Here is a 13,838-nt window from a genome sequence, read left to right as displayed (position 1 = left end):
GTTACACATCCCAGCTGGCTCAGCTCAGAGTAACTAACCAGCAGTCATTTCAGACACACAGCGCACTGAGGGAAGTCGGGTTTCACTGCCCCACACTGCATGGTGCAGAGCCCCAGCAGCACAGCATAAACATCCTCTGTGTCACACACGGTCACCTACACCTGAACACAAAGGTCACGTCCAGGTAGTGAACTAGGACAAGGTATAAACTGGTAAGGTGGCAAAGCTGCAGAATAAAGACCCATCCTGAAAAAGAACTTAGTAACAACTTGCATATCCAAGTGTTAGTGAACTGTGGGTTATGCCCAGAGAAAAACTGGAAAGCAAATGCTGCTGTGGAGTACAACCACCCCCAGGAACGAGAAGCTCAACTGAACTGCATGAAGCTGGCAGGGCTGGGGAAGGAAAGAACACGCTTACAGGGGGGTTTTCTTTATAAAACACAAACACCCTTCTCAGGTGACCGAGTCAAAACAATTCAAGAGTTGAAATAGATAGTAAGAGGACAGAGGTTCCCATCTGAGGAAAGCTTCCATATCCCAAAATGTTTTCACACAGCAAAAATTGAGACACTTCAGTCATTTCCCATGCTGTTCTCTGTTTCAGCATGTAAAAACAAGGAAAAAAAATACATATATGATGCACTTCGAAACAATGCAAAGATGTGGTTAATCACCTGCCTGTGCTCCCACAGTAACCAGGTCGCATTGCCTGCACCACAGCCTCCTAATGAAGATAGGAAAGCTTTGCAGCACATCAGCACCAATATGAAGAACCTGAATTCAGAGCCCACATTTGCTCCTGCAATGCAAAACAAGTTACCCCGGTTACAAGTCTACGCTATTAAATAAAACTTGTGAATTCAAAGTTAAGCTAGAAGAACTTTTAAGCAGCAAGAACTTTTAAGCAGCAATTTCCCATGTGTGCAGGAGTGCCCAGCCTCAGGTGGTGTCACAGCGTGACAGGGGAGCATGGATGTCGTGAGCAAGCTCCGGCTGTTGTCCTGCCAACATCTCATTTCCAACGGCATTTTCTGTGCCCTCCCAACCCCTGTGTTCTACAAAAACATCCTGCTCTTCCTATAAAACAAATGACAGTTGCTTCCACTCCAGCCTAGGGCTGGAGCAGCACTGCTGTGAATCCACCCTGGCCATTGACTCCTGGTTCTGGTTTCACAGCAGACTAATAAGAAATATTTTAAGAAACCCCACAGTGCGAAATAATATTGCTTTTTCAGAAAACACATAGATCTATTTAATGCTTAGTGCTTTGCTGCATCTATATGGTAATCCATTATAGCACACTTGAAATAGAAATTAGGTATTACTACTGATCAACACATCAGGGTATCTGTCAGTTCTTTTAACTGATTATCCATAGTTCTTTTTCTTCCGGACTTCCTGCATGACTAGGAATAATGTTCAGTTTAAATCTTGGTTTACACAGGATGCTGCTTTTTGAAAGATCTCTCTCTCTCTTTTATCGCAGTAAAATAAAAGATACCAGGGTTTGTATTTCCACAGATTGACTCTGACTTAACCAATCCTGCAACTCCTTTGGAAAGGTCTGTTATTTTGCCAGCTTTGCTGAGCCAAACCACGACTGGTGGCTTCCTGCCTGTCACAGTGTGCTGTGCTGCCCTGCCGCAGAGACAGGGCAGGCTGAGGCTGGTACCAAATCACACTGAAGATCCCTACAGCCTGGATGTTTCCCCTTGAACTTACACAGAGCTGAGACGATAGGTGGACGATAGAGCCCCAGAGCTCTGTAACTTGCCATGCAGCCTCTTATTAAACACCAACCAACACAAATAGTCTTGCTGATTGAACATGCTCTCAGAGGCGATGTCAATGGCAGGTTCACAGTAATGTTCATTCTGGGAGAATGGATTCTGAGACAAAAAAATAGCTTTTTTTTGCTACAACCTGGACACAATAAGGAGTTTCTATTAGTCAGTGGCAGGTGGAGCTGCTTTAAGCCAAGTCAAATGCAGACGAGCTCTCGTACACCTCTGCTCAAGAGCTGCTCGGTGGTATCTCCACAAGAGTTTCAGTGTTCAACTACTAAAACCTGCAGTAATTCAGAAATTTTCCAGCTACTATTCACTGATTTAGGTGAAGCCAAGAGCCTGATGTTTGTGTGCCTGCAGCACTTCAGTCTACATGAAGGGGTACTCCATTTATTGCACTAATAAATTATTTACAGTTACTCGTTGAGGGAAAACATCTGCCCAAAGCACACAGGATACTCTTGCCATAGGCACAGCATCAAACAGCAGGATCTCTGAAGTCAAACACATGAAACATAGTTAGAATGAACAAGAGAATGCTGAAAGAGTAACATTAATGTCATTTAAAGAGCAGCAATAGATGAACCAATCAGAATTACAGCAGAAGAAACTGTGGATGGTTCAAAAAGTAATTTTCTACATGTAGGAAAGAAGGGCTCTAAGTAATTTTATTGCTACAAACAAACAAGCCCTTTGTACTCTACTGAGCTTCAGAATTAGCCAGCCAAGTGTGTGTGAGACTCAGGGTTAAGCAGTGGAACTGGTAATCACAGGAGGCACCGGGAATCAACTGAAAAGCTGTACCAGAGCCTATAACCTGAATTTAAAGCTGCGACTCTTAATGGTAATTTGATTTCAAGTGTAAGATAACCTGCAGATGGGGAAATTAAGCCACTGAGCTGCACAGACATGAGAAAAATGCAAATAGTAACAAGAAAGTTAAATAAAGGGGAAAAGCTAAACAGAAGGGATAACCCCAAGAAATGAGAAACCAGGACCTGTGGCAATAAGAACTCAACAATAACCTGATTTGATTATTCCTTGCAAAGAATTTTACAAGTACTTTTCACATTGGCTGCTTTCAGTGCACAATTTATTTCAACAGAATTCAATTTTACTCAGTTTTATTCTAAATGAAGGAAGTAATTAGGAGCAACAGCCTCAGATAAGCAAACCTGCCCAAGAAAATGCTGCAGATATAGAACAGCCTTTTGCACATTCATAAAAAATAGCATCACAGCACTAAAGTGCTTTTTAAAGAATGACGAATGTGAAAGCAGTGAAGGTGTCACTGATACAGGGTTTATGGTATTGAAAATGGCCTGCTAAAAATCACCACTGACTTTGAGATTTGCTTTAAGCTACTTAACCGCTATTGCTAATTCACACAGGAGTCTATCTAAAGCAGACCTACCATGTGGTGGAAGAATCTAATATTTAAAACATCCATAGCAATCTCGATGTAGAATGAACTGTACATTTTAAGTGATGTTTATGTGCACTACTGGGCAGTGCTACAAAGCAATGTATGCTCCTGAGCTGTTCAGTGCAGAGCCCTGCCTGGTCACCCACACCACAGCCGGTGTTCCTCTGACACATGTGGCGTATTTACTGTGTCTGGTCTCAATCTACTTTTCCAAAGGGCTCCTAACAGACTATAGCCAATTACAAACCTATGCAGAATTAGCACCACCATTTGCAGAACAAGTAACTTGTGCACATCTGCAGTAATAAACTCAGGCTGCTTCTGCAGCCATTACGTTCCCATTCTGACAGCAGATCAACCCGTGCTGCAGTGGATTTATACATCTTAATCCTCTGAGTATGTGGCCATTTGTAGTTTATATTTAGATGTGCTTCTAAGGACAACACCACTGTATTGAGACCAGTAGCTGCTGCTACAGAACAAAGAGCTCAAAGTATGCTGGGCAAGTTCCAAGAGTTTATTGATTATCAGCTCTGGGAAAACGCCTCGTGTTGTACAGAAGCCAAAGCAGAGCGTGAACTTGAGCGTGCGTAATGCCAGCACTGCAGAGGCTGTTGGCACATTCACATGCCAGTTCACATCCACCTGCTGGGTACATAGTGGGGATGCTCCAGAGGAGAGCTGGGAAGGATACATCAGCATTTTGCTGCTGAGCTTGTACGGGAGGCCAGAACAGAGAGCTCTGCGCGTGTTTAACACCCCTGCTAGCCTTAACTCACTTCAGCAGGGCAAGAGCCGTACGGGGGCAGGCTGGGCTTGGCAAATAGAAGGGTCTAGAAGCACAGCCACAGCAAGGCCAGTATGAGTTACATCAGGGCTGTAATTCTGCAGATCCTTTAAGAAGTTGCGCTTACCCTGTGTCTGGCCTCACTCTCGTCTTCTTCAACTTCAAGAAACCACAGGTTCCACAGGAAACATGGACTTAGAGCTTACAGCAAAACCAAAGCTTGTTGTACAAGCTATATGAAAACCACAGTATGCTTTTGTAAATAAGGGGCTGTGAAACATAAGGGCACTTAATGTTACATTAATATGCCCTGCTACAAAATAAACAAGCAAAGCAATCCGTGCTGAGAGGCTTTCTGTGTACATACCCCTGGGGGAAGTGGGGGCACTCAACTCACCATCCCAGCTACATACACTCAGCATAGACCTGAGCTACACTGACAGGACCTGAGAAACTTCTAGCAACAACAGCAGCTATTGTAAGTGACTTTGGGAAGCTTTACTGGGTTAGAAAGTGTATCTGAAATGATAAGAATAAACTATTTCATACAGCCAGCACGTTACATCAGTGAAATGAATGCTGCATCGGCACAAGAGATGTGGCTGTGCTTAACCCATAAAGCATAATCATAGAGAATGGAAAGAAATTGATCTGTGTATTATATCAAACCATCAGCCTGCTCTTATTGCATTACCAATGCAAAAAGAATGCAGTGTCAGAGGAATCAGTAGCTGATGCTACAAGAAAAAAGCCTTTACAACTAAAATAAACCCAAGCTTTCACAATCAAATGGTGGCACAGAACTTCCATGGGACCCAGAAACCTTGCAGAAATGCAGTGCACCTTTTGTGAGTCCTGCTACACACAGTGCTCAGCGTAACAAGCAGTGCCCTCAAATCAGAGAGAAAACAGGAAATCAGAGAGAAAACTAGAGTGATACAGGAAACACTATCAACATGTTCTGAACACGCACTACAAGTCTGGAAGTATCTAGGCCTCACCAGAGAACAGGCAAATTCGGTTCTCACATAATTTTGGCCTTCAAGCTGATACAGGGAAAAATAATACAGCTAATTACAGTCACTATCATTTCATGAATATCTATTTGGCAAAAGACAAGGCCAAAGCAACTTAGAGAACATAAAATTAGATCTAAGAACTTTGTAATATTAATTGTAATAAAGTACTTTACAAAATGAACTGTTAACCTTTCATGTTACTCCCTTTTAATATTTCTTCTTTAATATGCTGTTTGATGTTACTGTTGAGTGGCCAAGCTGTGCAGCTGATGTGTAAAACTAAGTCTTCAAAAAACTACAACCAAGTCAACTTAGTTTTCAGAGGATTTATGGAAAAGGCATTTGTTACTTTTACCTCCTACCCACACTAGGTGTCACTGAAGAACAGCAGCAGGACACCCACCGAGCCACCCGGACAGGCAGAACTCAATTCCTTCGGTAAATATTGTTATAGATTTTCAAAGCGCCAGCCCCCAGCTCCTGGATTCAGGTGTTGTCAATCCTCAGTAATTACCTATTTAGCTAATTAGAAGGAAACTCCAGGAAGCCTCTGGCTCAGCTGCCACCAGATGCAGCATGGGCAGTTTAACAATCCATTAGTTGGGTTTCCTACAGATTGCAACATAAATGTTTCATTTCTTGGCATTTACATTTTCTCCTGTCCCATGCTCAGGCTGACATACTCTTGGTGGGTGTTAAAAGGCCCGCTAAAGAGCTGTTCTCCTACAAGTGAGCAAGTCTTACAAATGGATTGCAAACTTACTTCAGCAGATAAATGCCATGTAGCGATCCCTCCAAAATCCACACAAGTATCCAAAAGGATTTCTTCTTCCCCAGGGCTCTCAATGACTAGGCTGTAACAAAATTCCCCTCGCCTGGGACCCAAAGCAACACCGTGTTCTCATATAACTCTGGATTTTTCTCTTCCCCATACAGAGTGTTCTCCTGATGTTTCTAAGCGGCATTAAACAAGCAGTTCTCAGCACGCTGGGTTTCAGGACCCAGGAACGCACGTGTGTTCACTTTAAGTAACCATCAGCTATTTGCCACTCAATGACACAGCCACTGAAATTTAATTACTTATTCCAGACACAGAGCAAGTGCATTAATGAGCTCCCATTAAGCTGCAGAGCCCTGATCAGGAGATACGGCCATACCTTCCGCACTGGGGTGGGAAGGAGAGGGAAGAAGAGTTTCTCCTGCCCCAAATATGGCACTAGCAGATGTGTGAGCTCCTGTTCTTCAACACTGCCCCATGCAAAGACTAAAGCAGACTCTTTTATTAATATCATAAGTAGCAGAAACATGATTCAATTTTACATTTCGGTGTGAAAATGCAGCCTTGTAGTCAAAGGAGCGAGTTAGAGATGAACTGGCTACCTCATAAAAGTCAGAAGATGAGACCACAAAAATCCAGCACTTCATGTCATCGTTTTCATGGCCATTTTTCATATTACAGCATGCTAAGCTACACAGCATCATTCTTCTTGTCAGGATAAATATTGTAACTACAAGCTATACGTTAATGCAATGAATTTTTTTCCATTTTTAGAGGGAGGGAAAAGAGTTCAGAACATTTAATCTTCATTTTAACTTCAATTTCTAGAGTCCCTTTGAAAGTTTGGGTTTTTTTCCTAACACATCTACCTAAAAATAACCCAAAGTATAAGGAAAGATTAACACTTCTGTGATGCAAGATTCAAGTAAAAAGTTAGCAGATGGATTAACAAAGAGACATCAATAGGAGGTGTGTGTATTTACCCTTAAGAAAGAAATCAGGCCAATTATTTACCTAATGGATTGTTAAAAAAATCCAAACCAAAACCCCTAAAGGCACCACTGATCCTGACTTCAGACAGAGCTTACGCTGAGGCTTCTGCTGTGTGTTTATAAAACATTTCATATGTCAGGCTTTCATCTGGTCCAGTGATATTTTCTCACACCCGAATATATTTAGGTAATTAATTATAGAGGTCCCTCAGAAAATGATCTATCACAGTCTACTCGTCTTTAAAATAAAGACATCCAGATTTGATTCTGCCAAAGTTAACTGGCCAACATTTCCTCCCTAGACACTGCAGACACTGTGAGCACTGGCATTGGGAAGGGCACGCTTCTGGGGGCAAAAGATGATCCCCTTTAATAAATTACATTTTAAACATTAATTCATTTGAAAGAAAGTTAAATTAACATTTCACACAGTCAACTCAAACTGCTATGCAGTAGTTGCAACTCTTATCCTTTTTGTTTTCCTTGTGCTGCAAGAGCAAATACTGCAGTCATAACAGATGCCTCCATGTGAAAGGAGCAGAGCCCAAACTCCTGCTGTGAGACATTCAACATAAACATGACACTGAACTTCACACTGACAAAGCACAGAGGAGCAGAACTGTTGTTTTGAACTAGCTCTCCGTAAGACACAGAAGCAAGAACTTAATTAAAAAGGAAAGAAAAAAAAGGAAAATACTTTTTTGAAAGCTTTAGCCTAACAGAGACTGTGCAACTACTGATCACTTGCTCCCGAGTTCTCACTGAGAGAAACCAGGGCACTTCCAAAGAGTTCATCCTTAGGACAGGTATATTATTGTAACATTTTCAAGTCATTTTGATAATATCTCTTAACTCTGGATATTCATTCAACCAACACTGCATACAAATTGTTTACTGTCATTGTATCTGCAAACTTAACACCCCCCCTAGTTCTCCTCTGCCTCCCACCTTGTATAGTCACAGACATCTACTGCCAGTTTGACTGACATCTGGTTTCACCCCTCATTGTAAAGGTCTAAGTAAGCATATAATGACAGTGAGATTTAAAATAAAAAGTAGTTTCATGGAATGGAAAACTTACTTCAAAAAGAAAGAGAATGGAGTCCAGCTCCTCCCTTTGTGATTTATTCCCTGCAATGCAGAAAGCAATAGTTTGCCATAAATACACGGTATGAGACAGACGGCAAAATCACACCGTTACACAACTGAAGTCAAAGATGTTGCACTCTATTTATTTTATTCATCTTTAATATTAAAAGAGCAAGATGCTTCCAGACTCCAGTGCCCCTCTCTCTCGAATCCGAGTGAGGGACCGCTGGGGTCCACCGCCACCGTGCTCATCTCCAAGCAAATTCCTGCCAACAGAGCTCCAACACTGCGCTTGGTCTGTGCATCTCTGACAGTGCTTGAGCTGAACAGACATCTGCTTAACCGCAGGATGAAGGCTTCAGCACTTCAAAACAAGACAAGAGGACGTGTATGTAAATGCACAAGAACTGATTCTTGAGCTGAAGTGACACTTCACCATAAAAATGTATTTAGAATTCTTCTCAGTTAAGACATTTCAGAGCAATTTCCGTGCTTGTCTCTCTGCTACCATAAAATTAACATGATTAATACTAATACTGTACTGCACGAAACCATGAATGCAAATAGAGGTAACTGTGGACTAGATAATCACTAGATAAGCTCTAACGGAATGCTCTTGAGAACAGTTGGGGAAAACTGACTCAACAATTGCTGACAAACCTCTAAAACTTACCTTTTTGTTTCAAGCTATTTTCCAGTGTTATGAAGTTTTCATAGAATACAAAATAAATTTGAGAATAATTGTTCTCAAAGAATTGCTTCAGGTCACTCCCATCCACAATATCTGAAAAGAGGAACAAACAGAGTCATTATACAACATCACAAAGCTGGAAATTGTTGTCTTCATGAAAATTGAGTGTTAGAGAATGAAATAAATGCAATACGAAACCATTTTAGTGAGTTCATTGGATATTCTATACCAAACCGTGGTTCCATCCTTACAAGTAAAATAGGGACATTTCCATTTGCACTTCACTGATGAAAGTTTGCCGTGCGGCTGAGGTCCACTGGGTTTCCATAAACAGAAAAACAAAAGAGATAGGCTGTGTCTTGGCTATCAACCTAAGGGCTTCTGTGTCATTGCAACAAGCAGGTACTGGGCCAAAAGGCTAACACCAGCTAAGATTCCTGCCTGCAAATTGCAAACCCAGCTCTTAATTTTATCTGACAAGCAGATCAATGCAGAAGACAGTGAATTTCCAATTCATTTAAAAATGATAGAAAGCCAAGCATGCTCCCTTTCCTGAGCCTCAGCTTGGCTCTGACATTAGAAATAAGCTTATTTATTAAGAAGAAAAAAAAATAATCTAATGTTTTCTACACCTGACACTTGCAAATCACACTTTAACATCATCTGCTCTTTATTGTAACTGATTTGGTCAAGAAAAGTTAGATGATTCCACCCAGAAGTAAGAAGATAAAGGGCAGGAATTATTAACAACACGGCTTCTCACTGGAGTTTCACCTCTCAAGAAACTCATTCATTAATCAAGATGAAGCAATTGCAACACAACCCAATAATATCACACAACCACAGAAGAAAGAATGACTTTAGTCTTGGACAATGCGGGGGGGTGTGGTGTTTAATTAATACCTTTTTGGTAGTAAGGCTTTGCCTGGTTGCTTGTCTACGGAAACAAGCAGTGCATGGAAACTCATTTACATGATATCTGTTTCCTACGAGCTACTGGTCTCGAATTTGTGAGCTAAGTGCAATTATTCCCCTCTCTGAATGTGTTCTGTTAAATACAACTCTAGGAGAAAACAAGGCTGCCATTTACAAGGATTTCATATGAAGGGATGAGGTCATTACTAGCTAAACAAAAAGGAAACGTTCCCTTTAAGCTGTGAAAGGAGGAGAAAGGAACTGCCTGATCAAAAAAAGCAAATTCTCCTTTTCTCTAGCAGTGGCTCATGTGCTGCTCTGCTGTCAGGAGGCACTGCAGCACTACAGCCCTCTCCTGCTGAACCATGGTGCTCCTCACGTTCCCTCGCAAGGCGTACAGGAAAACCTTCTCTTACATTAGAAGCACCCAGCAACAACACTCCAATCGACTACCTCGGAGTTGATATTCACCCAGAAAATAAGATTTATTGCAATTCTGCATGCAAGTTGTCATTCTGATACCACTGCCCACTTCACCTACAACATAATATCCAAACCATAAGGAATAAGCCACACACCCAATAATTCCATTGCTCAAAGACAGAGCTTTCTTGGGCATTTCACTCCCAAATTCCTTATTTGCTGCATACATTAGAAAACACAATTCCTATACTACTCCATCACACGCATTCATGATGAGGAGCAATGGAAAGCCACAGTGAGCACAAGTGCTTCCCCCTGCTCCAGTGGGCACAGGAGGGCAGAGGTGGGTGATGGCTTTGCCAGCTAAACCGACAGAGACCAGGACAAGACAGAGCTTCTCAAGAGGGCTCATGGAAAGTTGGCAGGAGGCCTGAGACAGTCACTTGGCTCACTACTATATATATATGTTCAACTTGTGGCAGGGTAAGGCTCATTCTTCTGCTTTCCAAATGGAAAACATCACTGAACGTTTCATGCACTATTTATCATATAAGATAATAAGATAAAACACTGACTTTTGGGAAATCATATTGACTGAAGAATTTAGAAGCATCCAAGGAAATTAAACTGCAGGGCTGGGATTGAATTGCAGGTATTAGGTAATATTTTTATATTTACTCATAAGTAGCTCTCGGGTTACTACTGCTGAAACCAGCCACCTAGTGAATGCAGAGCTCTGAGCAAGCTGGCAAACACTGTCAGCCATCAGATATATAGTGGCTTCCCAAACCCACGTACAAGCTAATGGCATTCACCAAACAAGGATAGGTGATCCATTAGCTGATGCTTCCCATTGACGCTTTACAGCTTTTACAGCAACATACAGGAGGTAATGAGACGTTCATGAGGGTGCACATGATATTTCTTCCACATAAAACATGGAGCTGTTGGCTCACAAGGTAAGTGCAAGTCACCATTACTTGCTTTACTGAAGTTGAAAGCTTAGGGAGACAAACTATCCAGGTACCATTGAATAAGAATCTGAGTTTCTTGCCAAGCTCTCATTACCCTTCTCACGTGACTAAATGCGAGGGGACGATCATCGTGTCCTTAGCAAGCCAGAACTTTTCTTTTTCTGTTAACCACCAAGTGTTGCTTAAGTAGTCAAAATCCTCCCTTCATTCCATGAACTTCCAAAGTCCCTTGGCTTCATGTTATTCATATAAAGTTCTCTCAGTCCTGGGGAGCTTTCTTTAGCTCAAATACTTAAGAATTAAAACAGATGAAGAGACAACGGTGTAGTCGTACCCCAGTTAATTATAAACTTTTATTACTACTCTTGCCCCAGAAACTGCAAACAGATTTTACCTTCAAAAAGGTATGTCAGCATGGCAACATCCAGTACTAAACCCCTTCTAATTAGAACAATCTCTACAATAATTGAACACCTCCAATTTCACACGAAACCTAAGGATAACGGCTGTTCTAAACTCAGCAGGAAAGCTAGAAGCGGTCACTTCTGACTGTCTCGAAATGAAAACCTCTCCTAAGCCAGTGCCATAACTGGAAAACCCCACTGCTCTCCTTCAGCCCACTACTCTCCTTCAGTATCTTGTTCTTGGGCTTGGCAACGGCACCAAACTGCTGCTACTTTCAAAACAACGTTATCATCTTTAACATTATTCAGTACAAAAAAATTCAAGCCCCATAATTCAGCTTCAGCATCATCCCCATCCCAGGCAGCTTGCAGCGGATTCACCAGCGGCTCTGGGGAAGTGCCCACTTTTTCTTGTTTCTCAGTGTAATGTGCACGGTGGTGAGCAACCTAGAGCACCAGAGTCTGTTCACAGAGACAACATACACACCAACATGATCTCCAGCCTTAAAGCTCTCAGGCAAATCATACTCTGAAGTTGGGAAGCGTAACACCACCACACGGAAGAGGCTCAGAACCTTCATGAAATAAAAACATATCCGTTTGCTGCGTGAGCAGAGAGTGACATCATGTAAATTAGTCTGCACAGCAGAGAGTAGCTGTTGTTCCTACTACACCATTACTCATAAAAGATACTGTGTCATGACAGAGCAATTCTTGGAACCAGAAGGAAAACTCAAAGGAAATACACTAAGCCATGCAAACACGTTAGACTGAACACAGCCGTTGTACCTGAGGAGAAAACATCGAGATGCTTAAGAAAGAGAATATTTTTACCCATGAACAGCCACAGAAACAAAGTTTTAAAGAGCAAAGATATATTTTTATGCTAAACTATGTCCCACAGACACTAATCTGGGAAACAGTGCAGAGGGCTTCATTTATGGCCAAACCACTGTGAAAGAGGCAAACTTGTCACCACCACCATTTATAACACCAGTATGTTTCAAGTCTATCCTAAAAAGACCACACCATTGACACTGTATCTGGGAAAAAAAGTTCCTACTAATTTTACCAAAGTTCTGAAAGTCAGTTTGTCTTTATAGTAATAAAACTGAAGGAACTTTTCTGGTCATTTCCCTAACACCAGAGAACATGCACTTTAAAACAACGCTGTGATTCCAGTGAGTGCTTTGCATGGCCACGCAGATGGAGACTGCCCTCAGGAAGCAGGAGCTCAGATCCTGAAGGGCATCAGACTTGAGAGATGTTACAGCAACACAAACGTAAATGGAATCTTTTCTTTCAGTTTGGGTAATGGACAAACAGATGTTAGCTAAGGGACCTGAAGCCATCAAACTGGGTGTTACTGATCCTGGTGCTCACACAACCCCTTATTTATGGAAATACACATTCCTCCTCCTCATCCCTCCCCTATTATACCATCTTCTCTCCGATTCCTATCCTCCTGCGTCAGCAGGATCTCAGAAGAGTAACTGTCATTTTGTTTACAGATTAATTCCTGTGATTTAAAGCTAACAAAGGAAGAGAGGATGGCACCTCCTACGGAAACACAAGAATGGGGCAGTTATTTTGAGAACATATGCCACTATGGCCTGAGCCAAGCACTTGGGGACAGGGAGTGAAATGACTGGGGTGGGAGGACACGAAGACACACAGATTCCTAGCCCTGGCCAGCACAAGGAGTGCCACAACGTGGGGGGAGAGAAACAGAAAGAAACATCCAACTCTTTTTGAGACTTTATACCAAAAGCTGGGTTTGCTTTAAATAGAGGAGAGGTCCTTACCATGAGCTGCTTCACTCTCTGTGCTGAACAATAGCATAAAACATACATTTGCAACAATATCTCTGAAGATACTATCTTCAAAAAGCCACTCCCACGTTATCTGAAGTGTTTACACTGATGTTCTCAAAGGCAGACACTGGGAACAGGACCAGAGCCTGCTTTGACACAGCCCCTGCAATAAACCACATCCCTTATGAGACAGCCAGCTGTCACACCACAGCACTGCAGCCAGCAAGCCCCTCATTCACTGCCCAGCCCCCCGGCCCTGACAACAGCTTCACTTGAAGCCAGTGCTCAATAAGAAGTTTAATCAAAACATCAGGTCACTACCTCCTGGAAGAAAGGCTACTTCCTGAGGAGTGACGGGGCTATTTCCCCCCCCGTTACCAACTGGGTTGTCAGTATCTTTACAGAAAGCACCAGGCACTGCTTTCACCTTCTGTTCCATCTGCTTGGGGACATCAGTTAATTTCGTCACGCTAATGGGTGTATTTCCCATTTGTTCCACCCGTCAGGTCTGTCACTGGAGCCTGACAACCTTCTGTCCTGCACGGGCACACAAAACATCACGCTCCTTAGGATGGGTATCACCAAGAGCCACAGCCACGCCAGTGTTCCATCTTAACCTAGCGGTGTCCCTCCGAGGGGCTGAAAGGGGAACATTAACCCAAGTTGCTGCATTTCGTATTTCTCCAAGTCCCTTTAATTTTGCGGGGCTGTGGAGCACGACGACACACAAGGTCTGT

General features: G+C 42.3%; 1 protein-coding gene across 4 annotated transcripts in view; it reads right to left on the bottom strand.

Annotated features, from left to right (window-relative positions):
- The window catches only part of RALGAPA2 (Ral GTPase activating protein catalytic subunit alpha 2), a 115,616-nt gene that overhangs the window by 99,019 nt on the left and 2,759 nt on the right, over positions 1-13,838 (bottom strand). For all 4 annotated transcript variants that reach the window (XM_030489169.1, XM_030489170.1, XM_030489167.1 and 1 more), the window contains exons 2-3: positions 8,554-8,664; positions 7,873-7,922 (exon numbers count right to left, since the gene is read on the bottom strand). In XM_030489169.1, the coding sequence (XP_030345029.1) occupies positions 7,873-7,922; positions 8,554-8,664 (161 nt within the window). The remainder of the gene's footprint in view (positions 1-7,872; positions 7,923-8,553; positions 8,665-13,838) is intronic.

Source organism: Strigops habroptila, chromosome 6, assembly GCF_004027225.2.
Source record: "Strigops habroptila isolate Jane chromosome 6, bStrHab1.2.pri, whole genome shotgun sequence".
NCBI lineage: Eukaryota > Metazoa > Chordata > Aves > Psittaciformes > Psittacidae > Strigops > Strigops habroptila.
This window is presented reverse-complemented; position numbering and strand designations above follow the sequence as displayed.